Consider the following 17,684-nt stretch of genomic DNA (forward strand, 5'->3'; position numbering starts at 1 on the left):
TGCAGCCCATTCAATCTTTAATGCTCAAGGAAGAATTTCTACCATCTGCAAAAGCAAACATACCTTTTGAATTTCCAACTAAGTAATATAATCTTGTATATGTGCACACCATGTTTATTCTAATGTTAATGAGAACAATATAAGTTCATTGAAGGATCTACCACAATGCAGTGTTGTACGTTTAAAAATATACTCGTAGATTTACAACATTCTTGCAGTAAAAATAGCAAATCAGAGGTTATGGGGAGAAGGCAGGAGTATGGGGTTAGGAGGGAGAGATAGATCAGCCATAATGGCTGGCCAAATGGCCTAATTCTGGCCGAAGATGGGCCGAATAGCCTAATTCTGCTCCTGGCACTTATGATCTTATGAAAAGATTTTGAGCAATATTTTGTGCTCAAAGGCAGTCAGCAGCTCATGAAAGGAACAAAAGCAGGTTCTCTTAGTCAAGCATGTTCAGCAAATATCTACTCACCGAGGGTATAAGATCAAGTTATAAAGTTATGGCAAGATATAATTAATTTACAAATGTTGTTTCCTTTTGCTGAAAAATTACAGTCAATTTAAATGTTTTATTAAGGATTTGTTACATCTTACATGTAAATAAAAGCTTTACACTGTACCTCGGTACACGTGGCAATAATAAACTAAACTAATAACCCATGTAATTGTTGCGATTACAAATCCAAGAAAAGTTGAAAATTTATTTAAATAGCAATGTTTTTGCTAATACAGTAAAATTGGCTCCCCTGAAATATTATGTTATTTATAGTTTAACATAATATTCATCTGATTTCTGTATTGCAAAAGGGGTCACATCAGAACAGAAAGATTCTCAATGGAGGTAATGCGAGGAGGAGGGATGGAAGAACCAAAACAAGAATCCACAGGTAACTCAGGACAGGGGCGGCACAGTGGCGCATCAGAAGAATTGCTGCCTTACAGCACCAGAGTCCCAGGTTTGATCCTGACTACGATGGCGCTTGTCTGTACAGAGTTTGTACATTCTCCCCATGACCTGTGTGGGTTTTTTCCGGGAACTCTGGTTTCCCCCCACTCTCCAAAGACGTACAGGTTTGTAGGTAATTGGCTTGATAAAATTATAAATTATCCCTCGAGTGTGTAGGACCGTGTTTAATGTGCAGTGATCGCTGGTTGGCACGGACTCGGTGGGCCAAAGGGCCTGTTTCTGTGCTGTATCTCTAAACTAAACTAAACTAAACATTAGGAATTTGAACAGGAGTCAACCATATGACTTTTGACCCGTTCTGCCATATAGTAAAAACTTTGTTGACGAAATGTGTAAGAAGGAACTGCAGATGCTGGTTTAAACCGAAGAGAGACACAAAAAGCTGAAGTAACTCAGCGGGTCGGACAGCATCTCTGGAGAAAAGGAATAGGTGAAGTTTTTGGGTCAAGACCCTTTGTCAGATTGAGAGTCAGGGGAAAGGGAAACGAGAGATATAGATGGTGATGTGGTGAGATATAGAACAAATGCATGAAAGATATGCAAAAAAGTAATGATGATAAAGGAAACAGGTCATTCTTAGAGCGAGTCTGGGTCCTTGGATCCTTGAAGTCAACGCCACTGTTGCACCTGATCCCATATGCTCTTATTCCACTGACTTAATCCACAGACCCCCAGAATGGAATATACTTACATAATGAGTAGCCTTCAACCACAGAGATAAAAGTAGAAGTTGGAAGGAATAGTTGGCAGGTCAGGGACCCTTTGTGTAGAGAGAAGTTAATGTTTCAGGTCAACGACTTTTCAGTAATTTGATCTAAAGTATCTGTGTTTCTCTCCCTCGAGATGCTGCCAGACATGCAGTGAATTTTTCATTTTGCTTTAAGCGTGCTTGGCTTCTGAGATTAGGCATTTCTCAACTAACCTAAAAAAGGAAAAAATTGAATAAATATTACATAGAAAAGTACAGCACAGACTCACAATTTCTGTGCCAAACATGATGCCATGTTAAACTAATCACCATTCCGTGCATATCTATGTGCCTATCTAAAAGTCTCTTAAATGCAACTATTTTATTTGCTTCTGCCACCATCCCTGGCAGAGAAAACAATCCATGTTTGTCCAACCTCTCCTTTTAGCTAATATTCTCTAATCCAGGCATCCTTCTAGTAAATACTGTATCCGCTGTTCTAGTTGTGGACTCCTGAACATTGGCGAGACCAAGCGCAGGCTCGGCGATCGTTTCGCTGAACACCTCTGCTCAGTCCACCTAAACCTACCTGATATCCCACTTGCTCATCACTTTAACTCCCCTCCCATTCCCACACTGACCTTTCTGTCCTGGGCCTCCTCCATTGTCAGAGTGAGGTCCAGCGCTAACTGGCAGAGCGGCTCCTCATATTTTGCTGACTTTGACTTCTCTAACTTCAAGTAGCCTTTGCTTTCCTTCTCTCTCCATCCCTTCCCCCTTTCCAGTTCTCCTACCAGACTGACTGTCTCCGACTACATTTTATCTCTGTACCGCCCACTCCCCTGTCTGAAGAAAGGGCTCGACCCGAAACGTCACCCATTCCTTCTCTCCGGAGATGTTGCCTGTCCCACTGAGTTACTCCACCATTTTGTGTCTATTTTCAATTTAAACCAGTTCTTTCCTACATATCCTTCTAGTAAACTTCTTTGCACCCTCTCCAAAACCTTCACATTCTTCCTGCAAAGGGGAACCAGAACTGACGTAATAGTCCAAATGCGGCCTAACGAAAATCCTATAAAACTGCAACATGACTTCCTAACTCTTATACTGAATGCCCCAACAGATGAAGGCAAGCATACCATAAGTCTTCCTTACCACTCTATCTGAATATATAGCAACTTTGAGAGAGCTTTGGATTTGGACCCCATGATCTCTCTGCAAATCAATGTTGTTGTCAATTACATTGACCATAGAATATTATCCATGTGCAATTGTGTTAAAGGGCCTGTTATGCTGCATCAAGTAAGAATTTAATTGTTCCGTTGCTGGTAGGTATGACAATTACGCACTCTTGACTCTTGGCCATGAGTCCAGTTTGTTGCTTGTGCTCCATTCATGCACTCCCATCCTTCATCCTACTCTATTAACACCTCCGTCTACGCCGCATCTGCGCCCGTGATGAGGTGTTCCACACTAGGGCATCAGAGATGTCCTCATTCTTCAGGAAACGGGGCTTCCCCTCTCCCATTATAGATGAGGCTCTCACTAGGGCATCCTCTATATCCCGCAGCTCTGCTCTTGCTCCTCCTCCCCCATCCGTAACAAGGGCAGAATCCCCCTTGTCCTCACCTTCCACCCCATCAGCCAGCGTATCCAACAAACCATCCTCCAACATTTCCATCACCTCCAACGGGACCCCACTACTGGCCCCATCTCCTCCCCTTTCTGCATTCCACAGAGACCGTTCCCTCCATAACTCCCTGGTCCACTCGTCCCTTCCTACCCACACCACCCCCTCCCCGGGCACTTTCCCCTGCAACCGCAGGAGATGCAACACCTGTCCCTTTACCTCCCCCCTCAACTCCATCCAAGGACCCAAACAGTCTTTCCAGGTGAGACAGAAGTTCACCTGCACCTCCTCCAACCTCATCTATTGTATCCGCTGTTCTAGATGTCTACTTCTCTACATCGGCGAGACCAAACATAGGCTCGGCGATTGTTTCGCTCAACACTTCGCTCAGTCTGCCTTAACCAACCTGATCTCCCGGTGGCTAGGCACTTCAACTACCCCTCCCACTCCCAGTCTGACCTTTCTGTCATGGACCTCCTCCAGTGCCATAATGAGGACCACCAGAAATTGGAGGAACAGCACCTCATATTTCCCTTGGGCAGCTTGCAGCCCAACGGTATGAACATTGACTTCTCCAACTTTAGATAGTTCCTCTGTCTCTCTCTTTCCCCCCCCTCCCCCTTCCCAGTTCTCCCACTGTCTTCCTGAGTCCACCTCTATCCTTTCTTTGTCCCGCCCCCCCTGACATCAGTCTGATGAAGGGTCTCGACCCGAAACGTTACCCATTTCCTATCTCCTAGATGCTGCCTGACCTGCTGAGTTACTCCAGCATTTTGTGATACTTTCTGTTAACACATTCCCTCTTCTTCTCTCCCCCATGTGGCTATTTGGTTTTCCCTATCCCTGCACCTTCTGGAAGGAGAAGCTGCTTCTGAATTCCCAATTCCTCATAATGGCAAAGTAGTTTTGCATTTTTCCACAAGCAGAAACATTCTTTCTTCTTGTCTACGCTTTCAAAACTTTAAGGATCTTTATTAAATTTCCTCCTGCAATCTGCTCTTAAAATGCAGCCTGTTCCTCCTTCTGTAATAGAAATGTTCTATCATTTCCGGTATCATCCAAGTAAATCATTTTGAAGAACACTTAATTCACTAAATGGTTGCTCAGAAATATAAAAGCAATATTGATCAGTGAAAACCTCTGCCAGTATCCAATAACGTGATGCAAACCTGCAGGGACTTTTTATAACTAACTATATATTGATTAGAGTTTGCACAATATGCAATTATATCATTGGGTTAGAATCTTTAATTCAGTTTTTTACTCAGACAACCTAAGGGTTGCAACATTACTGTAAATAGGCAGACTTAAGTGGTATTTATTGTTGCTCCACACAGATGTTAAGTCTATTGACCTTTATCTCAATAGCACATAATGAAAAGACAGGCTGGCCAAACACATTACTCCATTGCCTTGCTGAGATTTGGCTAGCCGAGAGCTTGATGAGACATTCGTCAAAATACTCTGGGCATCTTTTGTCTTTGTATCTGAAGGACAATTTGTCTTTGGAGTTTGTGCAGTGCAGATTCATTTGATTGGTCTCGAGGGTTGAGGGACTTGTTTAATGAGGAGAGGTTGATACCTACTAGAATTTACACTCATAGAGTTATACAGAAGCAGGTCTTTCGGCCCAATTTGTTCATGTTGACCAAGATTCACACGGAGAGTGGTGAATCTGTGGAATTAACTGCCACAGAAGGTAGTTGAGGCCAGTTCATTGGCTATATTTAAGAGGGAGTTAGATGTGGCCCTTGTGGCTAAAGGGATCAGGGGGTATGGAGAGAAGACAGGTACGGGATACTGAGTTGGATGATCAGCCATGATCATATTGAATGGTGGTGCAGGCTCGAAGGGCCGAATGGCCTACTCCTGCACCTATTTTCTATATTTCTATGTTTCTAAGTTGCTTAGCGAGTCCCATTTGCCTGCATTTGGCCACATCCCTCTAAACCATTCCTATCCATCTACCTGTCCAAATAGAATTCTACCTACCTCTGACAGCTCATTCGATGTACCCACCATCTGTGTGAAAAGGTTGCCCTCTCAGGTCCTTGGTAAATGGAAAGGCAGAAGGGAAAATCGGAAGTGTCTGTATTACAGTATAGCAAAGGGGATTACAGAGGCATGAGGCAGGAGCTGGCCAAAATTGACTGGAAGGAGGCCCTAGCAGGGAAGACGGTAGAACAGCAATGGCAGGTATTCCTGGGAATAATGCAGAGGTTGCAGGATCAATTTATCCCAAAGAGGCGGAAAGACTCTAAGGGGAGTAAGAGACACCTGTGGCTGACAAGGGAAGTCAAGGACCGCATAAAAATTAAGGAGAGGAAGTATAACATAGCAAAGAAGAGTGGGAAGACAGAGGATTGGGACTCTTTTAAAGAGCAACAAAAGTTAACTAAAAAGGCAATACGGGGAGAAAAGATGAGGTACGAGGGTAAACTAGCCAATAATATAAAGGAGGATAGCAAAAGTTTTTTTAGGTACGTGAAGAGGAAAAAATAGTCAAGGCAAATGTGGGTCCCTTGAAGACAGAAGCAGGGGAATTTATTATGGGGAACAAAGAAATGGCAGACGAGTTAAACCGTTACTTTGGATCTGTCTTCACTGAGGAAGATACACACAATCTCCCAAATGTTCTAGGGGCCGGAGAACCTAGGGTGATGGAGGAACTGAAGGAAATCCACATTAGGCAGGAAATGGTTTTGGGTAGACTGATGGGACTGAAGGCTGATAAATCCCCAAGGCCTGATGGTCTGCATCCCAGGGTACTTAAGGAGGTGGCTCTAGAAATAGTGGAAGCATTGGAGATCATTTTTCAATGTTCTATAGATTCAGGATCAGTTCCTGTGGATTGGAGGATAGCAAATGTTATCCCACTTTTTAAGAAAGGAGGGAGAGAGAAAACGGGTAATTATAGACCAGTTAGTCTGACATCAGTGGTGGGGAAGATGCTGGAGTCAATTATAAAAGACAAAATTGCTGAGCATTTGGATAGCAGTAACAGGATCATTCCGAGTCAGCATGGATTTACGAAGGGGAAATTATGCTTGACAAATCTACTGGAATTTTTTGAGGATGTAACTAGGGAAATTGACAGGGGAGAGTCAGTGGATGTGGTGTACCTCGACTTTCAGAAAGCCTTCGACAAGGTCCCACATAGGAGATTAGTGGGCAAAATTAGAGCACATGGTATTGGGTGTAGGGTACTGACATGGATAGAAAATTGGTTGACAGACAGAAAGCAAAGAGTGGAGATAAATGGGTCCCTTTCGGAATTGCAGGCAGTGACCAGTGGGATACCGCAAGGTTCGGTGCTGGGACCCCAGCTATTTACGATATACATTAATGACTTAGATGAAGGGATTAAAAGTACCATTAGCAAATTTGCAGATGATACTAAGCTGTGGGGTAGTGTGAATTGTGAGGAAGATGCAATAAGGCTGCAGGGTGACTTGGACAGGTTGTGTGAGTGGGCGGATACATGGCAGGTGCAGTTTAATGTAGATAAGTGTGAGGTTATTCACTTTGGAAGTAAGAATAGAAAGGCAGATTATTATCTGAATGGTGTCAAGTTAGGAAGAGGGGATGTTCAACGAGATCTGGGTGTCCTAGTGCATCAGTCACTGAAAGGAAGCATGCAGGTACAGCAGGCAGTGAAGAAAGCCAATGGAATGTTGGCCTTCATAACAAGAGGAGTTGAGTATAGGAGCAAAGAGGTCCTTCTACAGTTGTACCGGGCCCTGGTGAGACCGCACCTGGAGTACTGTGTGCAGTTTTGGTCTCCAAATTTGAGGAAGGATATTCTTGCTATTGAGGGCATGCAGCGTAGGTTCACTAGGTTAATTCCCGGAATGGCGGGACTGTCGTATGTTGAAAGGCTGGAGCAATTAGGCTTGTATACACTGGAATTTAGAAGGATGAGGGGGGATCTTATTGAAACATATAAGATAATTAGGGGATTGGACACATTAGAGGCAGGAAACATGTTCCCAATGTTGGGGGAGTCCAGAACAAGGGGCCACAGTTTAAGAATAAGGGGTAGGCCATTTAGAACGGAGATGAGGAAGAACTTTTTCAGTCAGAGAGTGGTGAAGGTGTGGAATTCTCTGCCTCAGAAGGCAGTGGGGGCCAGTTCGTTGGATGCTTTCAAGAGAGAGCTGGATAGAGCTCTTAAGGATAGCGGAGTGAGGGGGTATGGGGAGAAGGCAGGAACGGGGTACTGATTGAGAGTGATCAGCCATGATCGCATTGAATGGCGGTGCTGGCTCGGAGGGCTGAATGGCCTACTCCTGCACCTATTGTCTATTGCCTATTGTCTATAAATCTCTCTCTTCTCACTTAAAACCTATGCCCTCAAGTTTTAGTCTCTCCTAGCTTAGGAAATAAGACTGTGGCCATTCATTTTATTTATGTTTCTCATAATTTTTATATACCTCTTTAATGTTGCCCCTCAACCTTCTTTGCTCCAGGAAAGTCAACCCCAGACTATTCATTCCATCCTTATAATTCACCATCCAACTCTAGGCTTGTGAATCTTTTCTGGATCCTCTCGAGCTTAATGACATCCTTCTTACAGCTAGACGATCGGAACTGCACAGAATAATTCAAGTGTGGTCTCACCAACATATTGTACAGATATAATATGACAATCCAACTTGTACTCAATGCTCTGAACATGTTGAAAGATTGAGAGGCCTTGTCAATAAGATTCGCCCTGTTGGAAGATTTCCAGAACCAATAGTAAACTGATGAGAGTGAGATATGGGAGGGTGGTTTATGAGCAGGTTTCCAATTCTGCCATTTACACTGGGCTTCTGTCTACTCCCAACACACAGGTTTTCAATACCACCATGTGCTCGTTCTTCATTTTGAATGGTCATAGGTCAGGGATTGCCATGAATTTTTTTTCAAAGAATATCTCCTCCACGTTGATGGAAGTAAAAGCTTTGGTGAGGTTAAAAACAGTCATGCACCATGGCTGGTTCTAATCCCTGCATTTCCTTTGGAGGTGTTGCATGTTCACTGTGCTTCTGGACAAAGTCCATCCACACGGTACTTTAAGTTGATCTGGAGATCCGGGCACTTTGCAGGCTGACACCAATGGACAATGGTTGCCTTGTTGGAAGTGCAGTCCATTGAATGAGATGTTAAATTGTGTTTCCATGTTTGAAATTCAGACGAGCTCTCTCCAATATCTTGGGCTAACGTTCATCTATTAAACATAAATGAAAAAATACTAGAAACAAGGAACTGCAGATACAGGTTTACACAAAAGGACACAAAGTGCTGAAGTAACTTAGAGGGTCAGGCCATATCTCTGGAGAATATGGATAGGTGACATTTCAGGTCGTGACCAAAAAATACTATTTGATCACCGTGACATTGCTGTTTGCAGGATCTTGTCATATACTTTTGGCTGCAGTATAATTGAAATTATAATTATGAGTGCATTTGTAAAACATTCTGGAATGTCTCATGAATGTGCTTTTCTGAAAGGAATCAGTCCTTTGTGTTTATTATGTTGCGGCTGTAAAACATCTTCAATGACGGCAACAACACTGCCTCTCTTTGCTTATTCAAACACTTAGTGTACGCTGTTATATAATTGTCCTGTGCTACCTTACTGAGTAGGCGGATTTAATCTATGTCACAGCACATGGATGGTCACCAGCCTTAAAATGTTTCCCAACAGTGTAACCAGGACCCACCACACTATAGCTCAGTTTTTATTTCAGACTTTGCACTATCTGCAATATTTTGCTTCCAATCACTATTTTTCTTTCTCCGCTTCTGGTTTGGTCAACTAATTCAAATGGCACAAATAATCCAATTGTTGTCAATTAATGAATTCCTCTTCACAATAAGCCAGGCCTTGTGAAATCTGCTAATCAATGTAGAGTAAATAGTTGGATGCAGCTCAGGTCATATAAGTTCATTTTTATTTACAGTGGATAAATAAACAAACACTATTTTATCTGTTAAAAATCGTGCAATTGCAAATCCGACGTACAGAGAGTCTTCCTGGCTGACGCCACATTTTTATTCTTATTCCTCTTTCTTATTTTATAGAGGTCTATAAAATCGTGAGGGAATAGATAGAGTGAATGCATGATTTTTTCCCCTGGGGTAGGGGAATCAAAAACAAGATGCCATATGTTTAAGGTGAGAGGGGCAAGATGAAATACAAACCCGAGGGGCAACTTTTTCATTCAGAGGGTGGTGAGTATATGGAATGAACTGCCAGAGGCAGTAGTTGAGGCAGGTACTATAACAACATTTAAAAGACACATGGGCAGGTACATGGATAGGAATTTTTAAAAGGGTTATGGGTCAAACGTACGCAAATGGAAGTACAGTGCCCTCCAAGCTGGAGATTGGCAGGTAATTGGGATGGAGGAAGAGCTAGAGAACTGATGGGGAAAGGAAGGGAGGGAGGCGGTCGGAGTGGGAAGAGGGAGATAAGGATGGAGAGAGGACCACCATTAGATCTGCCTGTCTTGTGTAAGTTTATTCCCCTGCCCAGCTCCCCAGCACTGACCTAGACTGTCACCATCAGTGGTCTCACGCCCTGAGTCAGCCTATGGCTGAGGTAATGTTGCTCACATGCGGTGTACGGGATTTTGCCCAGGGCCAGAACGTGGGGGAGGGCAGAACTATCTACGCTTGTGCACACAAATGCATGAGCATTAATATCCACACATCAGTAGTCCATTTCCAGTTGACTTGAACCAATTGAACAAAGTCCAACTGGTAGCTGGTTTACGAAGGCCTCAAGTAAGGGGGAAGGAGGAGTCTACTCTCAGATAGAGGGAAACTCCTACATGACTTCAATCCCATGTACGATTGACAAGGAGAGAGTAGAAAAAGTTAACTCGAGCAGAGTCCTCCTCCTGATGAAATGCTTGGAGCTCAACTTTGTCATAACCAACACCCTGCATTTTCCCAAGAAACAAACAGAAGGCATCAAAGCAACTGACACCTGTTAGAGTGTATCCTCTTCTGAAAGAGAGACCAGAGGATGTTGATATCACCCAGGCTACGGCACAGACCTAAGACTGCTGGACTGACCGCTGGCTAATCCATTCTGTTATCTCCATTCATCAGGTTCCTAACCAGCAGAAACATTGTTGCAGGAAAATCAATATTGAAGATTGATCGGATCCTCCAAAGATGGCACTCACAGACAACCTCTCGGCCTGCAACCTAAGAGTGTCGGCAGTGTCTGGAGGGCAACGGTCTACCAGAATTAGCTCATGCAAAGAGACTCTTGTCTACTCCACCAGAAAATACCAGGACTAGTTTGATGAAAATAACAATGAGATCCATGAGCTAATTAACTACAAATTAATTAACTACAAACCATAGTGAGAACGTGCAAACTCTACACAGGCAGCACCCGATAACAGTTAAGGTACCTCCAGGCACTACAGAGATACCACCAACGTTATCACCACAAAATCCTCCAAATCCATTGTCAGGATAAGCAAACCAATATCAATGTTCTCCAGCAGGTAACAGCCGCAGTGACAAGGTTTTACATGCACTCTGCAAGTTCCCTTTGGCAGGCCATTTCTTTCACTTACCCAATCCAAAATACTCTACTCCAAACACTACCAAAGTACGAGGTAGACAGATCCTCAAAACTTCCTTGACAAATACGAAGTCCACACTGACTGGTGGGAATTGTTGAGCCATGACCAGTCAAAGTGAAGAGGCAATGTTACATGTGGCACTGAGAAATGCCTGTCATGCACAGAATGCCAGAATGTAGAATGGAATGAGGGCACTCTGTGGTACTGATACTTGTATTGATTTATTATTATTATTATTTTTTTAAAAAAAATTATTAAGCAGACTCATGGTCCATTAGAATACACATACAGTACACAGTATATACATATAAAATTAAATTAAATTAGAAAAGGCAACAATACCAATGTTTCCACATAGGTGACAGGCATTCTGTGCATGTTTTGCATACTATCTGGTCAAATCGCACCATACATGAGTACATCAGGAATGCAAAAATAGAAGAGAAACAGAGTGCAGATTATAGTGTTATAACTGGAGAGAAAGTACAGGTAAAATCAATGGAAGGTCCACAATAAGGGAGATTAGGAGATTCGGAATACATCCTCAGCATAATAGACATCTGTCCAAGTGTCTGATAATAGAGTGGAAGTAGTTCTTTCCACCAAAGCAGGTACCTGCCCACTTCCAAATACAACTCAGCCCCCCCCCCCTGAACCCAGAACCTGTGAAAATAAATCAACCTCAATCTCCACAGACAGTTTAATAATAAGAGGATACCCCAAGCCTGCAGTGTCATCGATAACTTGGTACCTGGAGCATCTGGAGATACTCATGTTCTCCATCCAACTCTGGCTTTCAAATTGTCACAACCTTTCATTTAGCTGCAAATAAAATGACATCAGTTATAACAAAATAAAAATTGGTTTGGTAAGGAATTGCTTTCTCACCTTACAATGGTCACAAGTGCCCTGTTTAGGTTCTGTAGTGTTTCCACACGTACTTGCAGCACTTTCTTGTGTAGAACGGCAGGGCGAGTTGAGTGGATGATGCATCGTGTTTATCTACTGGTCACAGGAATTCTTGGACCATTAACTTAAAACCGCCACATTTATTTTCACATGCCAAGAAATATTTCACATGAAAGACTTAAATGAAACTTGGTTCCAAATCTGGGCACCACATTTTAAGTCCGGAACTCTGAAAGGAGATGCACCGGAAATATTCCAGGAATGAGGAGTTTCGGTTATGCCCATAGATTGGAGATGTTTTCTTCTCCTGCTCCTAGGAAAAGTGCACTTCCCACCCTCCCCAATCCATGGGCATATGGCCAGTCCAATGGGGGAGGAGTATTCGGGATGGTACGGAGAAGAGTTGTGGTCCACCACCTTCACTTTCCGCTGCAATCAACACAATTAATTGTTTTCTGTATGTGCTCAAAACGTTTTTACGTTCAGGTTTTGGTTTGCAAAGGGTCTTGGGAGCACCCCCAGAGGAGCTTGGAATGAACTTTGTTGCTGAGTCTAGAGGTGCATCCAGGTCAGAGTGGGATTAGATAGAAAGGGAGACTTAATGGTGATGTCCAAGGTGATGAAGGAATTTGTTAGAGGGGATACTGTTTTCTAACCGCAGGAGGGTCAGTGAGTGGAGCACATAATCTCAAATTGAGTGTCAGCAGCCGCAGAGAGAGCGAGGATGTTCTTGGGCAGTGACTTCCTGTGCTCTGGAATATCCCTTCCTGATTCAATGGGAATTGGAGAAATACAGAAAATATTTGCAGGGCTGTGGGAGGAGCGAAACTGACTGGGGACTCTCAGGTTCGGCAGAGGCTGGATGGACTGAATGGTCACCCATTGTGCTATGAGTGCATTCCCACAAATCTCAGGCAGCCTGGTGAGAGCAGCGGTGACTTTTGATTAGTAGTTCTTATTAATTCTTGATTAGTAAGGGGTTATAAGGAGAAGACAGGAGAATGGGGTTGAGCGGGAAAGATAGATCAGCCATGATCTAGGGAGATTCAACGAGATCTGGTGTGCTTGTACATCAGTCACTGAAAGTAAGCATGCAGGTACAGCAGTCAGTGAAGAAAACTAATGGCATGTTGGCCTTCATTGTGAGAGGATTTGAGTTTAGGAGCAAGGAGGTCCTACTGCAGTTGTACAGGGCCCTGGTGAGACTGCACCTGGAGTATTGTGTGCAATTTTGGTCTCCTAATTTGAGGAAGGACATTATTGCTATTGAGGGAATGCAGCGTAGGTTTACGAGGTTAATTCCCGGGATGGCGGGACTGACATATGATGAAAGAATGGGTAACTGGGCTTGTATTAACTGGAATTTAGAAGGATGAGAGGGGATCTTATAGAAACATATAAAATTCAAAGGATTGGACAGGCTAGACGCAGGAAAAATGTTCCCGATGTTGGAGGAGTCCAGAACCAGGGGTTACAGTTTAAAAATAAGTGGTAGGCCATTTAGGACTGAGATGAGGATCTTTTTTTCATGCGTAGAGTTGTGAATCTGTGGAATTCTCTGCCACAGAAAGCAGTGGGGGCCAATTCAGTGGATATTTTCAAGAGAGAGTTAGATTTAGCTCATAAGGCTAAAGGAATCAAGGGATATGGGGAAAAAGCAGGAACGGGGTACTGACTTTAGGATCCGCCATGATCATTTTGAATGGCGGTGCTGGCTCGAAGGACCAAATGGCCTACTCCTGCACCTATTTTTCTATGGTGGAGAAGATGGGACAAATGGCCTAATTCTGCTCCTATCACTTATGAACTTAATATCCCTACACCAATATAACATTTCCAGTTGATTTTAACCATTTGGATGAAGCCCAACCAGTAGAATTTATGAAAACATACGACTGCTGATGGCGAAACATTTCTCCCTGATTTTCCCAGGAGAACGTGTCAGCTGCAGTTATTGATGAGGGGCAGGCGGGATATGGGCACCAGTGGGAAGGCCAACATTTACCGCTCAACGCCACTTTCAGGAGGAGGCGGTGAGGAGGTACAATTGAAAGCATTCCCAACATCAAAAGCACCAACATGAGGTGACCTCAAGATGATGGCATCGATCATGATGGATTCCCATCATCCAGAGCATGGCCTCTTTTCACTGTCACCATCGAGCAGAAGGTAAAGAAGCTTTAAGTCCTACATCTCTATGTTCAGGAACAGCTATTTTCCAACAACGATCAGGTCCTTGAATAGAACTGCACAACCCTAATCCTACCTCAGCAACAGGACCCAATAAACCACCTCTTACACTACCATGGATTGTTTTCTAATTGTGTTTTACTTTTTTTCATTGGCTTGCAGAATGTATGTGTTATTCACGTATCATCTATGTTGGGTGTATGTGCGGCAACGCTGCTTCAAGAAAGATTTTTATTACATGCGAAAGTTCCTGTGCTTCACCCCATTTGTGCTTCTGGCAATAAACTCGACTCAATAACTTTACAAAACAAAACTTCCCCTCGTCCCAGGAGACACAAGGAACTGCAGTTGCTGGAATCATGTGTACAACACACGCACACACAAAAAAATGTCTGGGTTGTCTGAAGAAAGGTGCTGACCCAAAACGCCGCCGATCCATGTCCTTCAGAGATGCTGCCTGACCCGAGGAGTTACCCTAGCACTTTGTGCTCCTGTCCTTCTCCCAGTTATGGTGCAGGGGAGTTGAGTGTACCGCTACCGCCCCAGAGAGCTCACATTGGTCTGGGACTATTCTGGAGCAGACAACGTTCCTCTTTGAAGGACGTGGTGAACTAGCAGCTTGACAATGATCTGGCAGTTTGATGTTCATCGTTACTTATATTAGTTTAACCCACTTTTATTTAAACGAAGGCACGAGGAACTGCAGAAGGTGGAATCTGGAGCGAAGGAGACAAATCTCTGGGGTGGTGGGGGGGGGGGGGGGGGGGGGGGGGGGGTCAGCGGTTCGGGCAACATTTCTGTTGGGAGGAGGCGGGAAATGGACAGCCGACGTTTCGTTTTGATGAAATGTCTCGACCCGAAACGTCGTCTGTCCAATTCCCCATCCAGATGCTGCTCGATCCGCTGCGTTCCCCCAGCAGTTTGTTGTTTAAAAATATATATATAACTTTAAACGTCCCGCCACCACGGCGCGCTTGGGACCAGCAACCAGCCGCCATCCAGCACCTGTGCACAGCAGAGTTTGGGTACCGCCACCCCAGTCCCCCGCCTTCGGTCCAGGCCGGCTCGCCGTCAACTCGCATCCCCCACGGGTCCCCCTTGGATCACACACAGAGCACCCGGAGTTAAACATTTCAATACTCATTTCGGAAAGTGTAATAAAGTGAAGGGCGGAGTGGGGAGCCGGGTTTGCGGGCAGCCTTCATATGATAGAGTGTGACCGAGATTGCAGCTGGTACTGGGAGATGGGACAAGGGGGCGAGGATCCAGGGCACGCCTGTCCGGTCCCATTGGGATCTCGTCCCGTTACCGGAGACCCACCCGGCCATCCCGGCCCATCCCATCCCGTCCGAAGACTCCCTCCCTCCATCCCCGCCCACCCCCGTCGTCTCATCCCGTCTGGTCCCGCAGATCTCACGCCCACCCCGTCCCGTCCTCTCCAGCGGATCCCCGTCCCATCCCATCCGCGGACACCACATGTCCCCCTCCCTCTCTCCCCCTCTCCCCCCCACCCACCCCTCCTTCCCTCTCCATCCCGTCCTGTCCCCGTTTCGTCTAGTCCACCCCCATATCCCGGGATAGAAAATATAGAAAATAGGTGGAGGAGGAGGCCATTTGGCCCTTCGAGCCAGCACCTGGGTCAGGGAGAGCGGACGGAGCAGTGACTTCTGCCAGTCGCCTCCAGCGTCCAGCGTGCACTGTGCACAGGTGAGCGGGCGAGCTGCCAACCAGTGTCTGCCTGGTCTTTGGCTCATCGCACTCGGCGGCGTGGGACCAGGACCCGCGACTCGGGGTACTTACTTACCCACCCACCCACCCCATCTTCTCATCTGTCGGCGGGCCGACTCTCTTCGGCCCATCGGGCGGGGAAGGCAAGCAACGCGCTCTCTCGGGAGAGTATCGCGTCCCTTCAGAGGCTGATCGCTCTCTCCCCGTCTCCCACTCCCCCCTCCTCCTCCTCCCCCCTCCCTCCCTCCCTCCCTCCCTCCCCTCTTCCTCCCCCCTCCCTCCCTTCCCCCCCTCCCTCCTCCTCCCCCTCCTCCTCCCCTCCCTCCCTCCCTCCTCCTCCCCCTCCTCCTCCCCCTCCTCCTCCACTCCCTCCCTCCCTCCTCCTCCCCCTCCCCCTCCCTCCCTCCCCTCCTCCTCCCCCCTCCCTCCCTCCCTCCCCTCTTCCTCCCCCCCCTCCCTCTTCCTCCCCCTCCTCCCTCCCACTCCCTCCCTCCCTCCCCTATTCCCCCCCCCCTCCCCCTCCCCTCCTCCCCCCCCGCCACCCCGGTCTGCGAGCGGACGCAGAGCTGGAGGGAGTCTCTCTCAGTCCGGACGCCAGCGTCGGACCAGTGCGGGAAGATCACGGCGGGCTCCGCATTCCCGTGAAGGCGCCGCCGCTCGGCGGGGGCAGGGTCCCGGCCGGAATGCAGGTGCCTTGCGGCCCCCGGCTCCGACCTCCCTCCCGGTGGGAGAGGCCGATGTAAACCCCCTACCCCTCTCTACCCCTCTCTCCCCATCCGCAGCCCGGGACAGCCGGGCGCACGCATTTGGAAGATGGAATCTGCCCACCTCTGCCTTCAACAGATGTTGTGCGGTTCGGCCGATGCTTGTCCCCCCAGGGATGGACTCTCTCCTCTTGCACAGTTGTTTTTTGTGGGGCGGGGGTGTCCTTGTTAACACACCGTCCTCTCTGCCTCCCAGGACACCTTGCGTTGGAGCAGGGAGCCGAGTGCTCGCTGGCTTCCCACAGCCTCTCCATCATCCCCTGCCTCTGCCGACAACTCACGTGAGATAGTGTGGGAGACCGGAATATCATTTTCTATGCGAAATTTCGTCTGTTTGACCAGGCTCTCGGCTCCGGCTACATTATGCAACCGGAAGGACCTGCTTTGCAGAGTGTCTAAGCTATTGGATTGTTCTCCACCCAAATCAATGTGGTTTCTTTGGAATATTTTCAGCAAAGGAACGCATATGCTGCAGTGTCTTTGTGGAAAGAGTTTCAAGCGAAGCAAGAGTCCGGTTGGTGAGCATCTGCCCGCTTCCAGGGGGTAGGAGGGAGGCAGAGGGGGGTGTGGGGGGTGGAGGTGGGGGGGAGGCACACAATCTGTGGCATCCCCTTCGCCTTTACCCCCGGCAACACGCGCGGGTGTCTGGCGGCCGCCGTGGGTTTTAATGTTGCATTTTTGCAAATGTATGTTTAGGATCTGCTGGGTACAGCTGATGGAACAGTCTAGGGGGGGATGCTGGAAGCTGCCTCTGACGTTAGCACTGCGGTGTAGTAGATCACTGGCGTTATCGCTGGCAATCCTGACACCCCCCCCCCCTCCCCGGCCGGGGATTCGAAGCCACTCGATCAACGGCAAAGAGTTGAATTCGGGGCCCGACCCGCCCCGCCAGGGAAGCGGCCGCTCCGCCGCTCCGAACCGCGATGTGCGCAGTGTGGCGCAAAAGTGCAGACCCTTTCACAACCGCCGCAGCCAAGTTGGCCCCACATCTACCCATCCTCCCCCCCCCTCCCCTCCCCTTTCCTCATTTTCCTCGGAAATGGCCACCGCTTGTATTGAGGCTGGTCGGATCGGGGGTAGGGTAGACTGGACTAGGCTTCCACCCACCGGCCGCCGTTCTGGGGGTCTGGAGGGAGGGGGTGCGTTGATATCCCACCTAGGGGGGGTCCCTCGGTTACACGGTGTCAGCATTGCAGTGCTAGGGGGTCTTTGG

At 46.8% G+C, this 17,684-nt stretch overlaps 1 protein-coding gene and 1 long non-coding RNA gene across 3 annotated transcripts in view; one reads left to right on the forward strand and one right to left on the reverse strand.

The window, feature by feature from the left end:
• Positions 1-1,712: 1,712 nt before the first annotated feature.
• Positions 1,713-16,814, reverse strand: LOC144595130 (uncharacterized). The gene is made up of 3 exons (XR_013547459.1): positions 16,536-16,814; positions 11,769-11,885; positions 1,713-1,892 (listed from the first exon to the last, which is right to left on the reverse strand). It is a non-coding gene; the product is annotated as an uncharacterized LOC144595130 (long non-coding RNA).
• fgf14 (fibroblast growth factor 14) overlaps positions 16,276-17,684 on the forward strand; it is a 361,789-nt gene continuing 360,380 nt past the window's right edge. The window contains exon 1 of one of the 2 annotated variants that reach the window (XM_078402208.1): positions 16,276-16,989. In XM_078402208.1, coding sequence (XP_078258334.1) covers positions 16,788-16,989 — 202 coding nt within the window. In that variant the 5' untranslated portion in view covers positions 16,276-16,787. The remainder of the gene's footprint in view (positions 16,990-17,684) is intronic. The other variant, XM_078402210.1, reaches the window with a different exon arrangement.

This window comes from Rhinoraja longicauda, chromosome 7 (assembly GCF_053455715.1).
Source record: "Rhinoraja longicauda isolate Sanriku21f chromosome 7, sRhiLon1.1, whole genome shotgun sequence".
NCBI classification, from domain to species: domain Eukaryota; kingdom Metazoa; phylum Chordata; class Chondrichthyes; order Rajiformes; family Arhynchobatidae; genus Rhinoraja; species Rhinoraja longicauda.